The 19420-nt window shown below is 44.9% G+C and overlaps 1 protein-coding gene across 1 annotated transcript in view; it reads left to right on the forward strand.

Moving 5' to 3' along the window:
- The window catches only part of COL4A6 (collagen type IV alpha 6 chain), a 172722-nt gene that overhangs the window by 112004 nt on the left and 41298 nt on the right, over positions 1–19420 (forward strand). Inside the window, exons 6-16 of the mRNA XM_033137243.1 lie at positions 1496–1612; positions 2407–2475; positions 3206–3241; positions 4223–4285; positions 5538–5573; positions 7083–7124; positions 9671–9763; positions 11739–11792; positions 15452–15511; positions 18132–18176; positions 18883–18936. Coding sequence (XP_032993134.1) covers positions 1496–1612; positions 2407–2475; positions 3206–3241; positions 4223–4285; positions 5538–5573; positions 7083–7124; positions 9671–9763; positions 11739–11792; positions 15452–15511; positions 18132–18176; positions 18883–18936 — 669 coding nt within the window. The remainder of the gene's footprint in view (positions 1–1495; positions 1613–2406; positions 2476–3205; positions 3242–4222; positions 4286–5537; positions 5574–7082; positions 7125–9670; positions 9764–11738; positions 11793–15451; positions 15512–18131; positions 18177–18882; positions 18937–19420) is intronic.

Consider the following 19420-nt stretch of genomic DNA (forward strand, 5'->3'; position numbering starts at 1 on the left):
AGGTCCAGTAAGGGCTTTAGAGGCCTCTGCAAAATCTCCTGGGGCCATCTGAGAACTGTCAAAGGCCTCCAGAGCCCGAGCGAGACCTTCCCAGAGCCCAATAAGTCAGGAATTGAGCTTGAAAAGCTCTTTCCACACTGGGCTTTCCTGCCACAGAAAGAGCATTTATGTTCCTCACCTTGCATGAGGCATGCCTACTTTGAAAAGGTATGGGTGGTCACGTGAGGGAAGCTCCAGGGTTGTTCTGACTGTACATGATTTTGGCTTTACATGCTTACCCATTCCCAATCTAATCTCAAGTGAAGCTTAATAATTTCACAAAATGTACATTTTCTATAAAAAATGAAACAGGTGATTGGATATCCTCACATATTCTATCCTGCACCTTAAAGCGGGCACCAGGTAGGAGACTTTTCAGTTTTCAGTGGCGCTGGAACTGTGAGTCAAAGGCAACCTGCCTCCGAATGTGGAGGTTTCATGTCATATTTGGAAACTTAAGCTAGTGCATAATTCAGTGGCCAAGATGGTTTGAGCATATTACACCAATCCTGGTCTAACTGCACTGGCTGCTGATTAGTTTCCAGGACCAATTCAAAGTGCTGGTTTTGACCTATAAAGCTGGGTTCATGTCTACACTCCTCTACATGCAGCTGCTGGGTGACCTTGGGCTAGTCACACTTCTCTGAAGTCTCTCAGCCCCACTCACCTCACAGAGTGTTTGTTGTGGGGGAGGAAGGGAAAGGAGAATGTTAGCCGCTTTGAGACTCTTTTGGGTAGTGAAAAGCGGGATATCAAATCCAAACTCTTCTTCTTCTTCTTCTATGTCCACAGCATCCCCCTGATCCACAACTTGTAAATCTTTCTTCTTCTTCTTCTTCTTCTTCTTCTTAAGCGGCTCAGGACCGCAATGCCTCTCCCCATATAAACTGACCCAGACCCTGCATTCATCATCTGAGGCCCTTCTTCGTGTGCCTCCTCCCTGTGAGGTTGGGAGGGTGGCTTCTGGTCCATGGGGAACTACTAAAAACGTTCCCCTGGGTGTTCTCCATGATCGGCTTGAGACATGCGGAATGAGGCAGCCCTTAAAGCACCCAGAGGTCGGGGAGTTCTGATGATGTATAAATAAGAATTACCCACCCTGAGAGCTTTTGTGTTCATTTCCCTGTAGACTGCAGATCTACAAGTGTGTTCCTTCGCTCTCTCCAGTGTGCTTGCTATTGCAAATGCATGATCAAGAACACTGTAAGTGTATCAGCACTGGGTACTGAGTTAGGGCATGTAGGTCATTATTGTTCGGCTATGCTTTTGTAACCATTTTATTTTTGTCTCTGGAAAACTCCTTGGCTGGCTAAATCAAATCTTTGTTTTCATTAGTTTTGATAAACTGATTCCTCTTACAGCAACTGTTTACATTATTGTACATTTTTAAAAAGTCCAAAGATGTTTGATAAATGCTAATCTTAATGCACTATTTTCCTTTTCTCTCTTTGCACAGGGGCATCCTGGTCAGCCAGGACACAGAGGCTTGCCTGGCCTGGATGGCTGTAATGGCACTATTGGGAGTCCTGGGGTTCCAGGACCAGATGGATTTCCTGGTGTGCAAGGTCCCCAGGTAATTTGTTGTACTGCCTTATGTTAGGTAGGGCTGCCATACATCTAAAATTAACCTGGACATAGCCAGGATTCAGCTGGCGGAAACAGCACCCTGGCGGAAATTGCTTTAATGCACCCAGGTGGAAATCCAGACATATGGCAGCCCATGTCAGAAGTGTAGATTTTGGCGTATTTCCTTTCCACTCTTTGAAATATGGCAACCCTATGTTTGGAGAACTGGGAAGGCATTCTCTCCAAAAACTATGGAAAGCCATTGTCATTTGGAATAGGCAGTCATGGGTTACAGGGAACAGTGGTGTGGTATAAGGTAGTTTTGCAGTTAAGTCAGGGGTGGGGAACCTTTTTGAGCCTGAAAGCCACATGTCCTTTCTGAAGGCCACATATCACTGGGTGAAGTCAGATGCAAATGTGGGAAATGTGATGGATATAACTGCTACCTTCCTAGCATGGAGTGCATCTCATCCCATGTATCGTTCAGAGGTTTCTGCACACACACACACACACACACACACCCCTTGCTCATCTCTCCAGCTCTTCCCAGGCAAACAAGAGGCACTATTCCAGTCCAAGAACATATTCAGACCTGACAAAAGCACTCAAGGAGGGTGTGGCCTTGGGAGAGTTCTGGGAGGTACAAGGTAAACAATTGGGTCCTGCTTATATCCATTTGCTTTTCGACACTAGTTTCAGGAAAGTTCATATTTTTGCTTTCTACCCCTGCCCCTTGTTTTTCTTTAAGAGAAACAACCATGCTTGACTGGTTAGATTTTTTGTTTTTATGTGTCTATATAGGGTGGCCCTGGACCAAAGGGGCCAAAAGGCGAGCCTTCGTTTGCCCAGGGAGTTTTTAAAGGAATGAAGGTAAGACATGTTCAAATAAGGGAGAAATGGAAGCATGCATAATACTTTCACCAGCCTTCTCAAGCCTTGCGCCCTCCAGATATTTTGCGCTACCACTGTGCTGACTGGGGCTGATGGGAGCTGTAGTTCAAAGCATCCAAAAGGCACCAGGGACTCAGCTATACAGCTGCAAATACAATGTTTTAAGTGTGTTGTAAAGTGTAATATACAAATATGACACAAGATGGCGATGGTGAACCATGACAAATTTAATAAATTTTTCAAAACCTTTTTTTTAAAATTCCCAGTGGTTTTTTTTTTTTATGTGTCTAGATTCCAACCAGGTTGGGGAAAGCTGATCTAAGACATTTCATTTTGTTGCTTGTGTTTTGGTTAGGGGAAATTTTCTGCAAGTGACTGCAATCAACTGTTTACAATTTTCATACTAGTTTGTATCGCACATGCATACAGGGCATAAATGAATAGAAATGTAGATTTTATTTTTGACATTTAAAAATACTTTTGCCTCTATTTGAGGCTTAATCGTGGATTTTTATTTCTGAATGTTTGTCTGAGCCAGTAAGGTAGATGTTTCACTCAGTAAAGTTGCATCTTAGCATGTGCTGTAGGTAATAGTTAACAAGTTGTTGTGATAATGGCAATAGTAATAGTAGTAGTATTATCATCTGCATTAAAGCATTTGTCTGAATATTTAATTTTGGCTTCATCAAAGGCTATTGTTGTTGTTTAGGGAGAAAGAGGTCGTTCTGGATTGAATGGTGCAGTTGTAAGTTTGTTTTCCATACATTCTAGTTTCTGATAAAAGCTTTGAATCTTGTCAGGCAGCTCCTTAAGAGAACCAAAATGCATCTTTGTGTTATTTATGTTTGCTGTCCTGGGATTGTGCTGTTTATTTGAAATGCTAAATACGGATATCATCATCCCAAAGACCATGAGCATTTCTGGATGGTGTGAGATCAATTCTCACACTATGTCTGCTTTTATAACTGCACATCAAGTTCTAGTTGCTCATACCACACGTGGAGTGCTGGCTGTGTTAAGGCTGGTGGCATGTGCTGAACTCCGCTTGCACTTATTTTTAGTGCACGTGATCCTTAGTTTTCTTCCTGGGACAACCTAGAGATTCAAGCTCACCAAATTCTGCTCATGCCATTGATCTACAAATAACTGCTGCACTGTATGGCAACGGCAGGTGGATCTGGAATACACAATGGACTAGTACACACAGAACAATTTCAGCTTAAAGAACCATGGTTCTTCATTGAGGACAAGTGTCATGCTCCCTCCTTTCCTCACACATTGGTTTTGATGCTCCAGTAGTGGTTTCGGGTTCCATCCCATTACAGAATCATACCCTGGTTTCGCATCCTAGTTCATAAGCTGAGATTAAGCCACAGTTTCTCTGTTCACATGTAACGTGAAACTATTGTTTCCACTAACCACAGTAGAAGCAGCCCAAGAGATGCATGAGGGAAGGGAGGAGTAACAGCTAATTGCATTGGCACTGTTTCTGTTCTCAACATTTTAAAGATGAGATCACTATTTCTGAACCAGCAAAGCAGCTACCATAACAAATAAGTAGGAATAACTGTTCCCTAAAATGGGAAGGATTATTCTCCATTAATTTGCCTGCATATGATTTTTTTTTTGTGCACAAGGGAATAATACATGCATATATGGCCCGTTATTCTCTACCCAAAAAGCCTATGATATTGCAAGTTATATTCCCTAATGTTTCTTTTTCTAGGGCCCTAAAGGTTTCCCTGGCCCTATTGGTCCTATTGGCCAAGCTGGGCTACCTGGCTTTCAGGTAAGTCACTCTTTCTGTTTGCCCTCCTTGCCATTAATTATAATGTTTCCTGCTATAGTCATTTTGCTACATTCAATTTTTTTTTGTCAGTTGTGCAGAGCTATATTTTTTGCTACTAATGTTGGTAGCTTAAATTCTTAGGTTTACTTTTTATAGCAGTCCATAATTGTTAAAATAGTTTCTGTGAGAAAACACACAAGTGCAGTTAATGAATGATCGATCGTGGCAATGAAGCCCCTCCCTCCTTTCCCCCAGAGACAATGCAGCAATTCATCATTGAGGCCGAGATCTTAAGTGCACTTAACTTAAGTGCACTTAACCTCTTTGAACCTGTGAATGGTTTTATATTTTCTATGGAGCAGAGTAACCAAAGTGATGCCCTCCAAGTGTTGTTGGACTCAGCTGTGCTTCAGTGGTTCTGTTCCTATCTCCAGGGGTGCTTTGGTGCCATGGGAGTTGCCCTGTGGTCATCCTGCAGGGCTCCGTCTCTTCCCCTAGGCTAAGACCTGTATGACGTCACTGGGAGCTATCATGAGGACTTGAAACGAAGTGTCGGTCAATATGCAGATTACACCCATCTCTGTCTCTCTGGTCCACCTGAATTGGAAAAGGTGGTCGAGGTGTTAGACTGCTGCATGGAGGTGGGGATGGGCTGAATATGGGCCCAGTAAACTGAAGCTGAATCCTGAAAAGACAGGGGTATTAATGTGTCCCACTTCCTCACTTTGCAGAGGTGAGGAAACAGTCTGTATTCTGGACAGGGTTACACTCCCATGGATGCAGCAGATCTGCAGTTTACAGTCGCTCCTGGATTGAACACTGTCACTGAGGTCTAGGAATACCTTTTCCCAGCTATGACTGGTTCACCGGCCTTATTGGGGAGGAGATGCTTTGGCCTTGGACACACACACCATTATTTAAAAGTTAGGGCAACATCTAGTGGTATGGGTGAGTCCGGAGGAAAGAGGCCGTTTCACTTCCCACCAGAATTAGTGGAGAGATGTGTCATGTGATCTCACCCATTTATCCTCTGTGCTTCTGTGCTTACATTTGCTGTATACTCTACAGTAAACAACTATTAATTTTTGGATAATAAGACAGACACCCACCCTTCATTTGTTGCCTGTCTTTGCTTCTTCTTTTTCTGTTTTCATGCCCATGCCTTTAAAAAATTGACATCCTAGCCAAGTGTACAGGTAAATTCCTATATGTAATTTTTTGGTTTTTTGGTTTTGTTTTGTTTTACATTTAGGGGCCACCAGGTCCACCTGGCCTCCCAGGTCCTGTGGTAAGTATGTTTGATTATTTCCTTGATTCTTGGATTTTAGACATTTCCATTCATTAGATAAGTAACGTTGTTGTTGTTGTTGTTGTTGTTGTTGTTGTTGTTGTTGTTGTTTTTCCTTGCATCTTTTAAGCAACATCAAAGCTTTTGGATGAAATATGGTCGTCCAGCTTCAGGCATGCTTGGAAGAGACTATTACATATACTTATCTGGATCTGTTCCAACCTGGCTTCAGGCCTGGGCATAGAACTGAAACTGCCTTGGTCATCCTGGTTGATGTCATTTGCTGGGAGAGAGATGCAGGAAGTGCAACATTGCTTGTTCTCCTTAATCTCTTGGGGACTTTTGACACTTTTGACATGGAGTCTCTGGTGGTACTGTGCTTCAGTAGTTCTGCTCCTTCATCCAGGGCCGTTTCCAGAAAGTAGTCATAAGAAGCTACTATTTTATGCCATGAGAACTTTTCTGTGGTGTCCTGTAGGTTCCATCTTCTCCCCATGCTATGAGAGAGAGAGAGAGAGAGAGAGAGAGAGAGCGCCACTGGGAGCTGTTATCTTGAGTGTCATCAATATGTGGATGATACTCATCTCTAACTCTCTGTTCCATCTAAATCAGGAGAAGCTGTGGAGGTGCTAGGCTGGTGTTTGGAGGCAGTGGGCCTGGATGTGGGCCAAGAAATTGAAACGGCAGAGGTGTTTCATGTTCTAAGTTCTCAAGTCCAAGAGGTGTGAAGATGGCTTGTACCATGGAAGGAGCAGGTTCATAGCTTGGAGGTGCTCCTGGATCCAGCATTGTCATCGGAGACCAAGTGGCCTTGTTGGCTAGAAGTGTATATTTCTAGTTCTGGCTGGCTTGCCAGCTTTGCTCCTTATGGCCAGAAATGACTTTGCCACTGTACTGTATGCTCTGGTAGCTTTCAGATTGAATAATGGCAATGCTGCTCTTGAAGATGACTCAGAAACTTCAGCTGGTCCAATATGCAGCAGCCAGATTACTGGCTGGGGTTGCCTTTGGGACTCCTATAACCCCTGTTTTGAAACAGCTATATTAGGCCCCCATCAGGTGTTAAGACCAGCAGAGGGGGCCCTCTTTGTAGTTCTACTGCCCCCAGAAGCTCAAGGGCTGGCAGCCCAGGACAAGGCATTCTCCATGGCAGCCCAAGCTGTGGAATTCCCTCTCCACAGAGGTGCATTTGACACCTTCACTATACAGCTTTCAGTGAATGCTTTACCCTCACCTTTGACATGTGTTTTCAGGACCCAATCAATTCCTGTTTCTGCCATTTCTTTTAAATGGTTTTAGTTCTGAATTTTAAATCGTTATAATAACCCATCCTGCAACCTGCTGGTGAAGGGCAGGTAAAAAATAAATGTAATAACAAGAACACTGTGCATTAGTTATTTTAGGAGATTCTTGATTTGTGTGTTGTTGTTGTTTTGCTCATTTTTCTACAAATCTGAAACCAGTTTATTTTTCATAATACATTGCTTATTTGGTTTTGGTTTTCAACAGGGTAACAGTGGCCTAGTTTTCCAAGGAGAAAAAGGAGCAAAGGCAAGTTCAATTTATTTTGGTTTTGTCTTGTGATGATATTTGGAAATGTGCTTAGGCATCCTGCTAATGGTTATCCCAGCCATTTAATCCCCGGTCAGGAACCTCATTTGATTCATCAAACGAAAGGAGTTACTCAGGAGCAAATGTGTCAACAGCCCTAACCATGTACCAGTGGCTGGTCTTGAAGCCCTAGAGAGCTACTGCAAGTCGGATCAAATTCTACCAGAATCAAGAGCGGAGAAAGGGTGTGTGTGGTGGGTGCATGCCACCCCGTGTGTCACCACTGAGAGGGGTGACAAAATGTCGGGTGGTACTCACTGCGGAGCCTGCAGCATGCCCAAGTCACACGTCTCTCCTGGGAGAGAGGCGGTGGCTTATGTGCGCGCAGGCTCCGCGCTGCCCAAACGGTCCGCCCACTGCTTCCATCCCCCCCCCAGCTGTAGGGCGGCTGAGTGGGAAGAGGCAGGCAGACTCCAGAGGCCCCATGGTGCGCCCCGCCCCTATGGGCGGCTTGCCCCACCCCTGGGCACCCCGCCCCAGGCGCCCGAGCAGCTTCCTCTACCACTGACTGGAATAGATCTTGGAACTGGCCCAGGGAGACCTGGATTCAAATCACTGCTCATAGGAACGTAGAGAGCTGCCTTACACTGTGGGCTCATCGACACTTTCGCTTGTGCCCTGCATAGAAAACTCAGGTCTGAACTGTTTTCTGCTTGGCCCGTACTTTCTAGGCATGGGTCTGAGCAGTCTGCCCTTTAGCAATAGACCTTCTAAGGAAAACCCAAATTGCCATTTACTCCAGTCAGGGGCGTCGCTAGGGGGGTGCGGTGGGGGCGGGACGCCCCCGGGCGACAGGGGCCACAAGCGGCGGGTGGGGGCGACAAGCGGCGGGTGGGGGCGACAAGCGGCGCCCCTCCCGCCACTCCCCAGGCAACGCCGGTCACCCCGGGAGCAGCAGCGCTGCACGGATGGGGTGCTCCCTCGGCCGTGCGCTGTTGCTCCCGGGGCGACCGGAGCGAGCGGCGGCGCATGGGGGTGACAAGCGGCAGCCCCTCCCGCCATTCCCAAGCGCTGCCGCTCCCTCCATCACCCCAGGAGCAACAGCGCACGGCCGAGGGAGCACCCCGTCCGTGCAGCGCTGCTGCTCCCGGGGTGACCGGCAGCGTGGGGAGTGGCAGGAGGGGCCGGCGCTTGTCAGCCCCACGCGCTGCCGCTGGCTCCGTCCCCCCGGGAGCAGCAGCGCACGGTGTGTGCGGTGCTGCTGCTCCTGGGGCAACGGAGCGAACGGCGGCACGTGGGGGTGGCAGGAGGCAGCCCCTCCCACCATTCCCACGCGCTGCCGCTCCCTCCGTCACCCTGGGAGCGGCAGCGCACGGCCCGACGACGGAGTGCGCCTGCACGCGCAGGCGCACTCTGTCATCGGATCGCCGCTTCCACAGCCTCCTTTTGAGCCGGAGAGCTTAAAAGCGAGCTCTTCGGCTTAAAAGAGGGCTGCAGAAGCGGCGCCGGCACCCCCGGAAACGCCCTGGGGGCGGAGCGTCATGACGTCACAATGTGATGTCACGACGCCCCGCCCCCGGGGCGTTTCCTTTGCCGCCCCGGGTACCGCGGAGCCTTACTCCGCCACTGACTCCAGTTGAGTGCTAAAGGGCAGCTTTCCCTAGGGGGAAAGCAACAGGACCAGAGGAAATATGAATAAGCCCTGAGTCAAATCCATTCAACTCAGGCCCCACTATACATTTAAAACAGTTTCCCTCAATGTCTCTTCCAAAACTCTAAATTCAAGCTTCATTTAACTGAAATTTGGTTTGTGTAGCAGCTGTTCTGGAGAGGCTGACCCCGTTGGTATCTTTCCCCCTGAATATGATGAATAGAAAGTCAGATCCAAAGTTGTACTCCACTGTAATCCTCTTTGGTTGATGAAGCAGCCTTAAGAATACAGGGAAGGGGCGCTGCTGAGTTGCAGAGCAGCTGCTTTTAATGAAGAAGGTCTTCATTTCAGTCCCCGGGCATCTCCAGGTCAGGGTTGGAGAAAGGTCCCCTGCCTGATACCCTGGGCAGCTGCTGCCAGTCATTGTAGAAATAGTGAGCTAGAGGGATCAAGGACCTGACTCATTATAAGGCAACTTCCTATGTTTGTTCAGCTGGGTTGAGCCAAGGGTTCAGTCTAGTCCAGCACCCTCTTCCTACAGTCGCCAACCAAATGCCTGTTGAGTGCAGAAGCTTTCCTTTGCTATCTTTCCCAGCAACTTGCAATTCAGGCTGCCGTCTTGTACCCACGGGGCTCTTTACCAAACCAAATTTCAGGTGGACTTTTCTCACCTAGAATAACTACCAGTGTTCATAACCAGCAACACCCACTCAGCCCCTTCTAAGTTCCCCTAGCACTCTACATGTCTTTTGACAACTGATGTGTGATTCCAGCTTCTGGGATTTCCAAGTTGTTGTTTTTTCTTTTGGCTTTAAAGCCCATTGAACATGTTTTACCCATGTAAGGCATACATTCTTAATTGCCTAACCTCATGCATAATCTTTTCCCCTGATAGGGAGATGTTGGGCTTCCAGGGCCTGCTGGTCCTCCACCTTCTACTGGGATCCAGGAATTCATGGGATTCCCCAAAGGACAGCAAGGAGCTAAGGTTTGTCTTTACCTTTGGAATCACCCATGTTTAGTGTGAAACTGGGAGAACCCACTGAATAAATCTTTTGGTAGATTGGTTTTCTGGCTTGGCCAGATGATGTTGATGCTTTGAGTTGTGGCAGAAGTCAGACCAAGCCAAGCCTGAAGGTTTTGTTATAGGAATTATGAGGTCTCAAATATAGAATAAATGTTCATAAATGTACAAGGCAAACACACATACATAAGTATAGTGTCTGAAATAGTAAGGAGAGCAATCCTGAAGCCATTTTGACTCTCCCAAATGGACCTCCAATATTTCTCTGCATGGAGAAAGGAAATGGGAAAAGCTTTCCAATTGTCTTACACCTCCCTTCAAATACAGTCTGGCAAGTATCTGTTAAGCTGAGCAAACTATCAATATGTGTAAGAGATTCAGGAACCATTTACCATTTCAAAGGAATGGCCAGGCTACCCAGAAAATGCAATCAAGTAAGGTATTATCAGGTATCCTGTCAGACAGGAAAGAAGCAACACTCTCAAATTTCTGCTGGAGACCACCTCCTTCTTTGATGTATGTATGATGTTTTGGGGGGGCTAGTCTTGGGCTACAGGGTGGACGATTTCAAAAGTCTTGATAGAAGCTTGCACACCATTGTTCTGGGTCTCTCCAATCTCCTTGCAAGGAGGGGAGGGAACTCTGTTGCAACCGAAAATTTAAGATCTGCCTTGTGCATGCATTAATCAGAATGCAAACTCAGAAGAGATGGTCTATTTACCTTTTTCCACCTCTTGGTTCTTTATTGAACTGATGCACTGAGAAATCCTAGATTCAGCACTATTTCGGCACTCTCTCTTGTGATAACTGGCAGGAATTTGCTTAGAGGTTAGAAGCATCCTTTTGACCTTTTGTTCCCCAGGGAAAAAGCCAAGATAACAATGTGTCTCATGCCCCTAAGGTGATTAAAAATATTTATCAGCCTACTTTGAAATTAGTTATTCAAGGAGTGCAGAGACAATTGAGGCCAGTTATTGCTGATGCTGGATATTTATTCAACTCTATGAATGATTAACTCACTTGGTCTGATTTCCAGAAGCCTTGATCAATGATTTCCAACACTGTTTTCCCACCACCACCAAGGTGACCTAAGCATTTTGGACCTCTTTTTTCTGGTTGTTTGCTTGTTGCTGAGAACCTAAGCTTTCCCAGGAGAGGAAGCAGCCAAAAGGCTTCCCAAGGTTTTAATCATTAGTTTGGGAGCGAGCGTTGACATACCACATGCTTCTATACAGAAACCCTCTGAATTGTGAAACTACAGTAACCCAGGTGGAAGATGTAATCTCTTAAGGAAGCAAATAAGGGCAGACATATAGCAGCTTTCAGTTTTTATGATGTATGTTTTGCCATATTTTCAAGATGGGTTCATGTTTATTTGCTAAAACACAAGTTGAAGTGACTGAATATTTTTACAGATTATCTGGGATTAAATTGGGCCATCTCGGCTGATTTGGTTAGGCAAGAGGGGGCTAGTTTTGAGTTAATGCTAAACCAGAGCTAAATGTTATGGGCACAAATCTAGGTTATCCTCAGGTTCACGTACTCCTTCCTTTTCCAGTGCCACAAGCAAGGAGTTTGGAACATTTGGTTCCATTTTAGATTAATTACTGCTTGCCTGTCATCCACACCCACCAAACTGCTGTTAATGTTAGCAAGCCAACTTCAAAGGATAGTTTAAGATCCTGACAAACCATAAGATTAAACACAGTTTAGGGCAGCGTTTCCCAAACTTGGGTCTCCAGGCTGTTTCTGAACTACAACTCCTATCATCCCTGGCTAGCAGGACCAGTGGTCAGGGGATGATGGGAATTGTAGTCCAGAAACAGCTGGAGACCCAAGTTTGGGAAACACTGGTATAGGGTTTGAATGTTCTAAAATGGTTCCCATTTCCTTGGAATTGCCAGTATTTTCTATAAATCCTCTTGCATCTTTTTCTCAGGGTGTTCCTGGTCCTGAAGGCTTTCCTGGTCCTCCTGGGTTTCTTGGTCCTCCAGTAAGTTTGTTTATGCCATGTTTCCACTCCTCTAGTTCTTTCAATACAAAGGGCTTATAAAGAAGGCATAAAGCCATTGGGGAGGGGGGCGATCTGCGTTTATCCAGACATTGTTGGACTCCCAACTCCCATCAGCCACAGCTGGCATGGCTTCTGGTCAAGAATGGTGTGAGCTTCAGTCCAACAACATTTGGAGGTTTCAGATGTTTTATACAGTGGTATAAAATAAGTGAGGTGCAAGAGCCACTTCCCTACATTATCTCTTTGAAGTACTTTGAAGTGCATCTACATGGTGCGGAGAGAGAAGGCTGAAGAAGGACTCTGCTGTTCAAGCCTCTTTATTGCAAGTGATCTTGGTTTGTTGCCTTTCTCACGTTACATTTACCTTTGTCCCTGGGAATGAAGTTTTCAGAGACTACGTGCATCTGACATCCACATTGTGTGAAGAATTTCAAGTGAAAAGTCAGGATTAACTTTGTACCAGATTCTAAAAGATCAAAGAACATGGGACACTCAGTCACCTGTTGGTTTTCCATTTTTTTTTAAATGTAACTAGTAACTACTTCTGTTCAGTCATCTAATAGGTAGGAAAGTATGACCAAACCAAAATGGTCAAAGGCCTGGAAACGATGCCTTATGAGGAACGGCTTAGGGAGCTGGCTATGTTTAGCCTGGAGAAGAGAAGGTTAAGGGGTGATATGATAGCCATGTTCAAATATATAAAAGGATGTCATATAGAGGAGGGTGAAAGGTTGTTTTCTGCTGCTCCAGAGAAGCGGACACGGGGCAATGGATTCAAACTACAAGAAAGAAGATTCCACCTAAACATTAGGAAGAACTTCCTGACAGTAAGAGCTGTCCGACAGTGGAATTTGCTGCCAAGGAGTGTGGTGGAGTCTCCTTCTTTGGAGGTCTTTAAGCGGAGGCTTGACAGCCATCTGTCAGGAATGCTTTGATGGTGTTTCCTGTTTGGCAGGGGGTTGGACTGGATGGCCCTTGTGGTCTCTTCCAACTCTATGATTCTATGATTCTATGACAGAGGCAAGTAACAGTACACAACTATGCATGTCTACTCCAAAGTGTTATAGGATTGCATACTAAATTGATCTGGAGTGTGAAATGTATTCCTGCAACAGAAAGGCTTAAGCAGCTGAGATATTTTAATCTACACATTAGCACATCAGAATAGCCCTGTTGTATTAGACCAAAGGTCCATCAAGTCCAGCGTCCTGTTTTTCAGAGTTGTCAGCCAGATTTCTCCAGGAAGCCCACAAGCAATTTGCAATCTCCTGTTGCTGCTCTCCAGCATCTGAGCACTGAGATGCTGGTCTTCCCTTTCTCCCCACTTTCTTGGGTGGCCATGATCAAGTTCCACAGACATTAAAACTTAGTAAATCTGATTCCATATAATCTATAAGGACTAAATATTTTAGGAAATTTTACAACCCCTTTACAGTCCAGCATAAATATTTTAAGAAAATTTACAGCCTCTTTAACAGTCTAAGGAATAAATATTTTAGGAAAGTTTGAAGCATGATATAAATTATCTGAATTGCATCAGTGCTATGAGCTTTCCTTCTTACTATCCCCAAGGACAGATGTTCTTTTTGGCTTCTTGGGTTTGTGGTATTAAACATGATCTATGTTTTGTTGAAGAAGGGAAATGCTCTTTTTGCACACATCCCATTTTTCAGACCAAAGAGTCATGCAGAATGGATGTGGGAGTTCCATATGTACAAGAGCTCTTCCCTTTGCTTGTATGAGCCACAGATAATGCCAGATATATGCATGGGACCCTTGCTGCATACTGTGATGCGGTTGTATGCTCAGCTGTGCTCCTGAAACATTAGGTAAAGGAACAATGATTTGCAGGAGTTTTGCATGACCAAGCTACCCGAGCCATAGCAGCACTGGTGAGAGAGGACAGCTGAAAGCTTTTCACCCTTTATTGTAAAACTATAAGTCACAGCCATCCAATGAAGCGGAATGTTGGAAGATTCATTAGAGACCAAAAAAAGAGAGAGTAATTATTCACACAGTGCAAACTACGGAATTCATTCCCACAAGAGGTACTGATGGCCACCAATTTGGGTGGCTTTAAAAGAGCGTTAGACAAATGGAGGAAAAGGCTTTCAATGGCTACTAGCCATCATAGGTACAGTTTGTTCTGCCTCTGTGTTGGAAGAAGTATGCCTTGCTAGTACCAGTTGTTGATAATCACAAGTGGGGAAAGGGCTCTTGCACTCAGATAAGATATATGGGAGGTGGAGATTCCTGTATTCCTTAGCTCCCTTGCTGTACAGCAGAGGAAGAAAACATTATGCCTCCCAGATGTTGTTGGACTACAGCATCCATCTGCCTCAACCAGCATGGCCAATGATCAGAAATATGGGAGTTGTACAGTGCAGCAACATCTGGAGGGCATCCTGTTGGCTACTCCTGTTCTACAGGTAATAGTTTAATGGTTATGCCTAAAAATATCCTCTCTGCTTCCCATCTGCATCCCTTTCCGTTTCAGCTCCCTGCCACTGGAGAGCCCTTTCATCTATTATTATTATTATTATTATTATTATTATTATTATTATTATTATTATTATTTCATCTGTTGTTATTATGTGTCATTATTACAGAGGCAGAGGAATCCTAACCCTGCTGAGGAACAGCAGGGCAGAGTCCAGGGAGGAAATTGGGGAGGAGATTTTGTTCTGTTTATCTCTTTGATAGCTTCCCAACTGAGTAAAGCTGGGACCTCCATCACTGTAAAGCCCTCCTCTCCACGAGCATATACCCCATCCTAAGGCCAACCCAAGCTAATAACATGGAGTGGGGTGGAGTTCCACTCTTAGGGTCCTACGATACATCTTTTTGTTTTTGGTTTTGGTGGTTGACTCTTCTTTCCTTTCTTCCCTGAAGTGCCTTATTGTTACCTTTTGGTTTTCCATTTTTTGTATTTGGGCACAAAGAAATCCCAAGTTCGTTTGCTAAGCTACATGAAGGCTCCATTCAGGTTAGGAGGGAGAAGCCAGTGCTGTAGCTGGCTGATATGAGGTGAACTGTGTAAGGTTCACACATATGCCAAGCGTTACTCAAGCCCTCTTCAGTGTACAGAATTGTGACATTGACTTTGGACAAAACAAAATAAAATAAAAAATTCCTTCCAGTAGCACCTTAGAGACCAACTAAGTTTGTTCTTGGTATGAGCTTTTGTGTGCATGCACACTTCTTCAGATATCTTCTTCGGGTATCTGAAGAAGTGTGCATGCACACGAAAGCTCATACCAAGAACAAACTTAGTTGGTCTCTAAGGTGCTACTGGAAGGAATTTTTTAATTTTTAATTTTATTTTGTTTTCACTATGGCAGACCAACACGGCTACCTACCTGTAATTGACTTTGGAGTTTGTTCAAACACAGTTTCCAGTTATATCCAAATAGGGAAACTGGTTTAATCTCTGACTGCAAATCAGGATATCTACAGATATGAACTACAGATATGAAACCAAAGGGTTTCTATCTGTAACTTCAATGAGAATACCTGTGCCCCATTGTTTCTCACATGGAGATCATTTGCTTTCTATATCTTGGGCTTGCATTGTGTTTTTGGTTGCATGCTGAGGTGTGGATTAATCCAAGCATCTTTGGCCATTTCCCCCCTTTCAGGGCATTAGGATTATCGGAGAAAAGGGAGAAAAAGGTGTACCTGGTTTGCCAGGGCCAAGGGTAAGTAACTTCACAGAATCCATCCTTTGCTGTTATGGAAGGTATATTTGTGAGGGTGGAAGCGAGTGGTGTCACTGGCCTTAGCAGGCTTAGTCGGTACTAGGGGGTCTTTGGGGGGGGGTCCTGACCAGGCTATCCTGCTTTCACTCCCCACCCCCCAGCAGCATGGTTATCCCAGCTGCCAACTTGTGGCCTGCCTTGGCAGCAGTACTATAACAGCTGCTCAGCTCCTGGCCGGTTCTAGTGCCAGCACCACTGGATAATCCTTCCCACATGTAAGATTGGGAGTTTAGCAGCAGCACTGCCATCTTGGAGACCATGTGGGAAGGAGGAGCATGCCAGAGTGTGTGAGCCCTTGGCAAAGCTATGGAAAGGGCCATGGATAAATGGTAGTTCACATGCTTTGCAAAAGGTTCAACCCCTGGCATCTGCACGTAGTGCTGGGAGTGGCAGCAGCCTGAAACCCTAGACAGCTGCTGCCAGTCAGTGTTGACAGTAGGGAGCCTAATGGGCCAATGGTCTGGCTCTGAGGCAGCTTCCTGTGCTTTTGTGTTCCTAAATGCCTCCACTATGCTAGGTGTTATGCCAAGCCTGGTGCTTAGGGTTAGTTTGCATTGCGTTCACCATTAGTCATGTCTTTAATTACTTGGTTTAATACTTACTTGATTTCATATGTTTTTAAGCATTTTAGGATGCAGCCTGAGCTCCACTTAATGCCAGGCTGCAAGGGATTCAGATTGAACAGAGGTAGGGCTGGATGATATATCAATATATTGTCTAAAACCAGTTTGAAGTCCATATTGTGATATCGATTTCATGATTTTTGACCTGGCAATGTATTGTGAATCATGGTGTGTGTGTGTGTGTGTGTGTGTGTGTACGCGCATACACACTATAAAAATATCACAATGTGGGGGAAACCATGAAGCCAGCCAAAGCCTCTACATAGCTCTATCCTTATTTCAGACATTGTGATATAGCAGTATATTGCAATGTGTAGTGGGTGACATATTGCAATGTTGAAAACCAGGTATCGCCCAGCCCTAAACAGTGGTATCCTTTTGCTCTCTTCTGCTGTTTAAGAGGGCCTCTCAACTGATGCTGATCACAAGGGGAGATGGGAAGCCAGCTAGTGGTATCCTTGCCAGTGGAGCCTGATGGAACACTCTCCCCTGGGGTGGGGGTGGGGAGACATGAGTTGGCATGCAGTCGACTGCATCCTGAGCTGGCCTCAATCAGTGCTTGCCACCATTGGGCCTTGTTTGGAGGTGGCCCAGGGATCAGGCCCAATCTGCCTGCCCAACCCCCCGCAACCCCAAACTTTCAGGTACTGCTGCTGTGGTTTCTGGGCTACAGATGCAGGGGTGGCACCATTGCTCTACAGAGCCCCGGCGGTGGCTGCGGGGATTTAGATAAAGAATAAAATGTCCAGTTGACCTGACTTATAACGCCAGCAGAAACTCCATGTGTGTATTTTCCTTAAGAGTTAAAATAAATAAATAAATTCCGAAACAATACAAACTTGCTCCCTTATGCTCCCTAAATAAAGCCTTTGGCTTGGATCCTAAGAAAAGTTAACTTTAGGAAGTTCAAGGAAGGACAGTTTCCTTCCCCCCTGCAGCTACTTCTGACCCCTGAAAAAGCCTCGTCAGGAGGTCAGGGGCCCTTCTTGAATAAGCCAGGAGGGAGGAATGGATGGGAAACTCTTCTTTCAGTTGGCTTTTCTTAGGATTCAAACCTAGTTTGAAGCTGTTGTTTCTTCATGGTCCATGGACATAGTCAAAATGTAATCAATACCATAATTTATACAGTTCTGTTAGTGGTTTTGTAAGTCTTGGAACAGTTTCAATTCATGATTTGGTAGGATGGCAAGTGGGGGAGGGGGGGGTAATTCCCATTTGGCCACCAAGAGTCTTGTCCTGCCAGCAAATACCAAAAACACCACCTAAACTTGAGTGTGGCACAGGAACTTTATATAGCTAGCCACTGGTGTGAATACATGCAGGTCACTCTATCTGAACACGGTGCATTTTCAGGAAATGGCTTGCTAGGTGAGTGTTCGCATAACGAGTCGACACTTTCCATTAATCCCTATGGGAAAATTTCTAATGCGTTCCCGATCACTGAATTTTGATCTCAAAATGACAAGAAAGCCCAGGAAAACCCTCTGAACCCTTACAAAAGGCAAACAAGGAAGGGGAAAAAATACTCTCTTATTGTTTGATCTCTCCCCCTTCCTCCTCACTCCTACCATGATTTCTGGAAAAATGGCTGCCATGGACCAGAAAAAAAAAAAGAGAAAGAAAGAAAGAAAGAAAGAAAGAAAGAAAGAAAGAAAGAAAGAAAGAAAGAAAAGGAAGGGTTATTTAAGGCTGCTTATTTGTTTATAGCACTATACACAGATCTGGCTGTTTGGATATCTGCATCCGTGGTGTGCATAGTGAGGTTTGGATACAAAGTTTTCATGTTTGGATAAGTGATTTTTATTTTTATTTTTATTGTATAATGAGCATTTGGATAGTGGGATCTCCATGTAATTGTAAAAGTGAAACCAGAGTCAGGCAGTCCCTTGAGGCCTGCAGAAATATTCAGTACTAACTTTTGCCTTCTTCCTTTTTAGGGAGATATGGGATTGAAGGGCTTTGATGGAGGCCCAGGGAGACCGGTAGGTAGTGAGTTTAAATCCCACCATGTGCCATACTGGCAGCCACTGGCAAAATGGTCCTTTTTGGTGGTGGCCCCAAAGCTGTGGAATCAGCTTCCAAGTTCTATGCAGCACATCCCAGGACTTTGTGCCTTTAAGCAGGCAATGAAGACCTTCCTATGCAGGCGGTTTTTTGGCTGTTGGGGATGATTTGGTCTGGATTTCCTGCATCAAGTATGAGTTCAACTAGAAAACCTCATAGAACACCCCTCCACACACCCAAATCCTATGATTCTATGTTGTCTTTATGGTCAGCTCATTGTTCCAACCTGTGTTTTTTGTAATGTCCTTTTGCTGTGTTACTGTTTTATTTGCACTTTCAATTACAAAAATAATATAAAAAAATAGTAAGCCACTCTGAGAATAGTAGTTAGAAAGCAAGCTATATATTTCCAAATACTGTAAATACACAATGAATGTATTTCTTTCCAAATGTGAAGGCTTGTTTCTCAAAGCTGCTTACAATCCAAGCACCCAGTATATTAATAGTGGCAATAAAGGAGGCTTCTTCTTTTTTCTTCCCCCTGTATCCTCTTCTTCAGTACTATGTTGTTCTTGTGCATAAGCTAAGAGCTACAAGCTGCTGTTCTGCATGCCGCCATAGAAGTGGGTAGAAATGATCACAGTTTTCATTAATAATAAAAAATAATAAATAATTTTCATGCAGGGTGTACCAGGTGAACCAGGATTTCCTGGACGGGATGGATCACCAGGAGGAAAGGTACTTTCCTGAATGCAAACAAGAACCACAAGTGCTGGTGGTGACAAGGTGCCCCATGATATTCTTGTAAAGAAGCTGGTAAAATGTGGGCTAGACAATGCTACCATTCAGTGGATTTGTAACTGGCTGACTGACCGAACCCAAAGGGTGGTCATCAATGGCTCCTCTTCATCCTGGAGAGAAGTGACTAGTGGGGTGCCACAGGGTTCTGTCTTGGGCCCAGTCTTATTCAACATCTTCATCAATGACTTGGATGATAGGCTTGAGGGCATCCTGATCAAGTTTGCAGATGACACCAAATTAGGAGGGGTGGCTAATACCCCAGAGGACAGGATCACACTTCAAAATGACCTTAACAGATTAGAGAACTGGGCCAGAGCAAACAATATGAATTTTAACAGGGAGAAATGCAAAGTACTACACTTGGGCAAAAAAAATGAAAGGCACAAATACAGGATAGGTGACACCTGGCTTGAGAGCAGTA

The sequence above is a fragment of the Lacerta agilis genome, chromosome Z, assembly GCF_009819535.1.
Source record: "Lacerta agilis isolate rLacAgi1 chromosome Z, rLacAgi1.pri, whole genome shotgun sequence".
NCBI classification, from domain to species: domain Eukaryota; kingdom Metazoa; phylum Chordata; class Lepidosauria; order Squamata; family Lacertidae; genus Lacerta; species Lacerta agilis.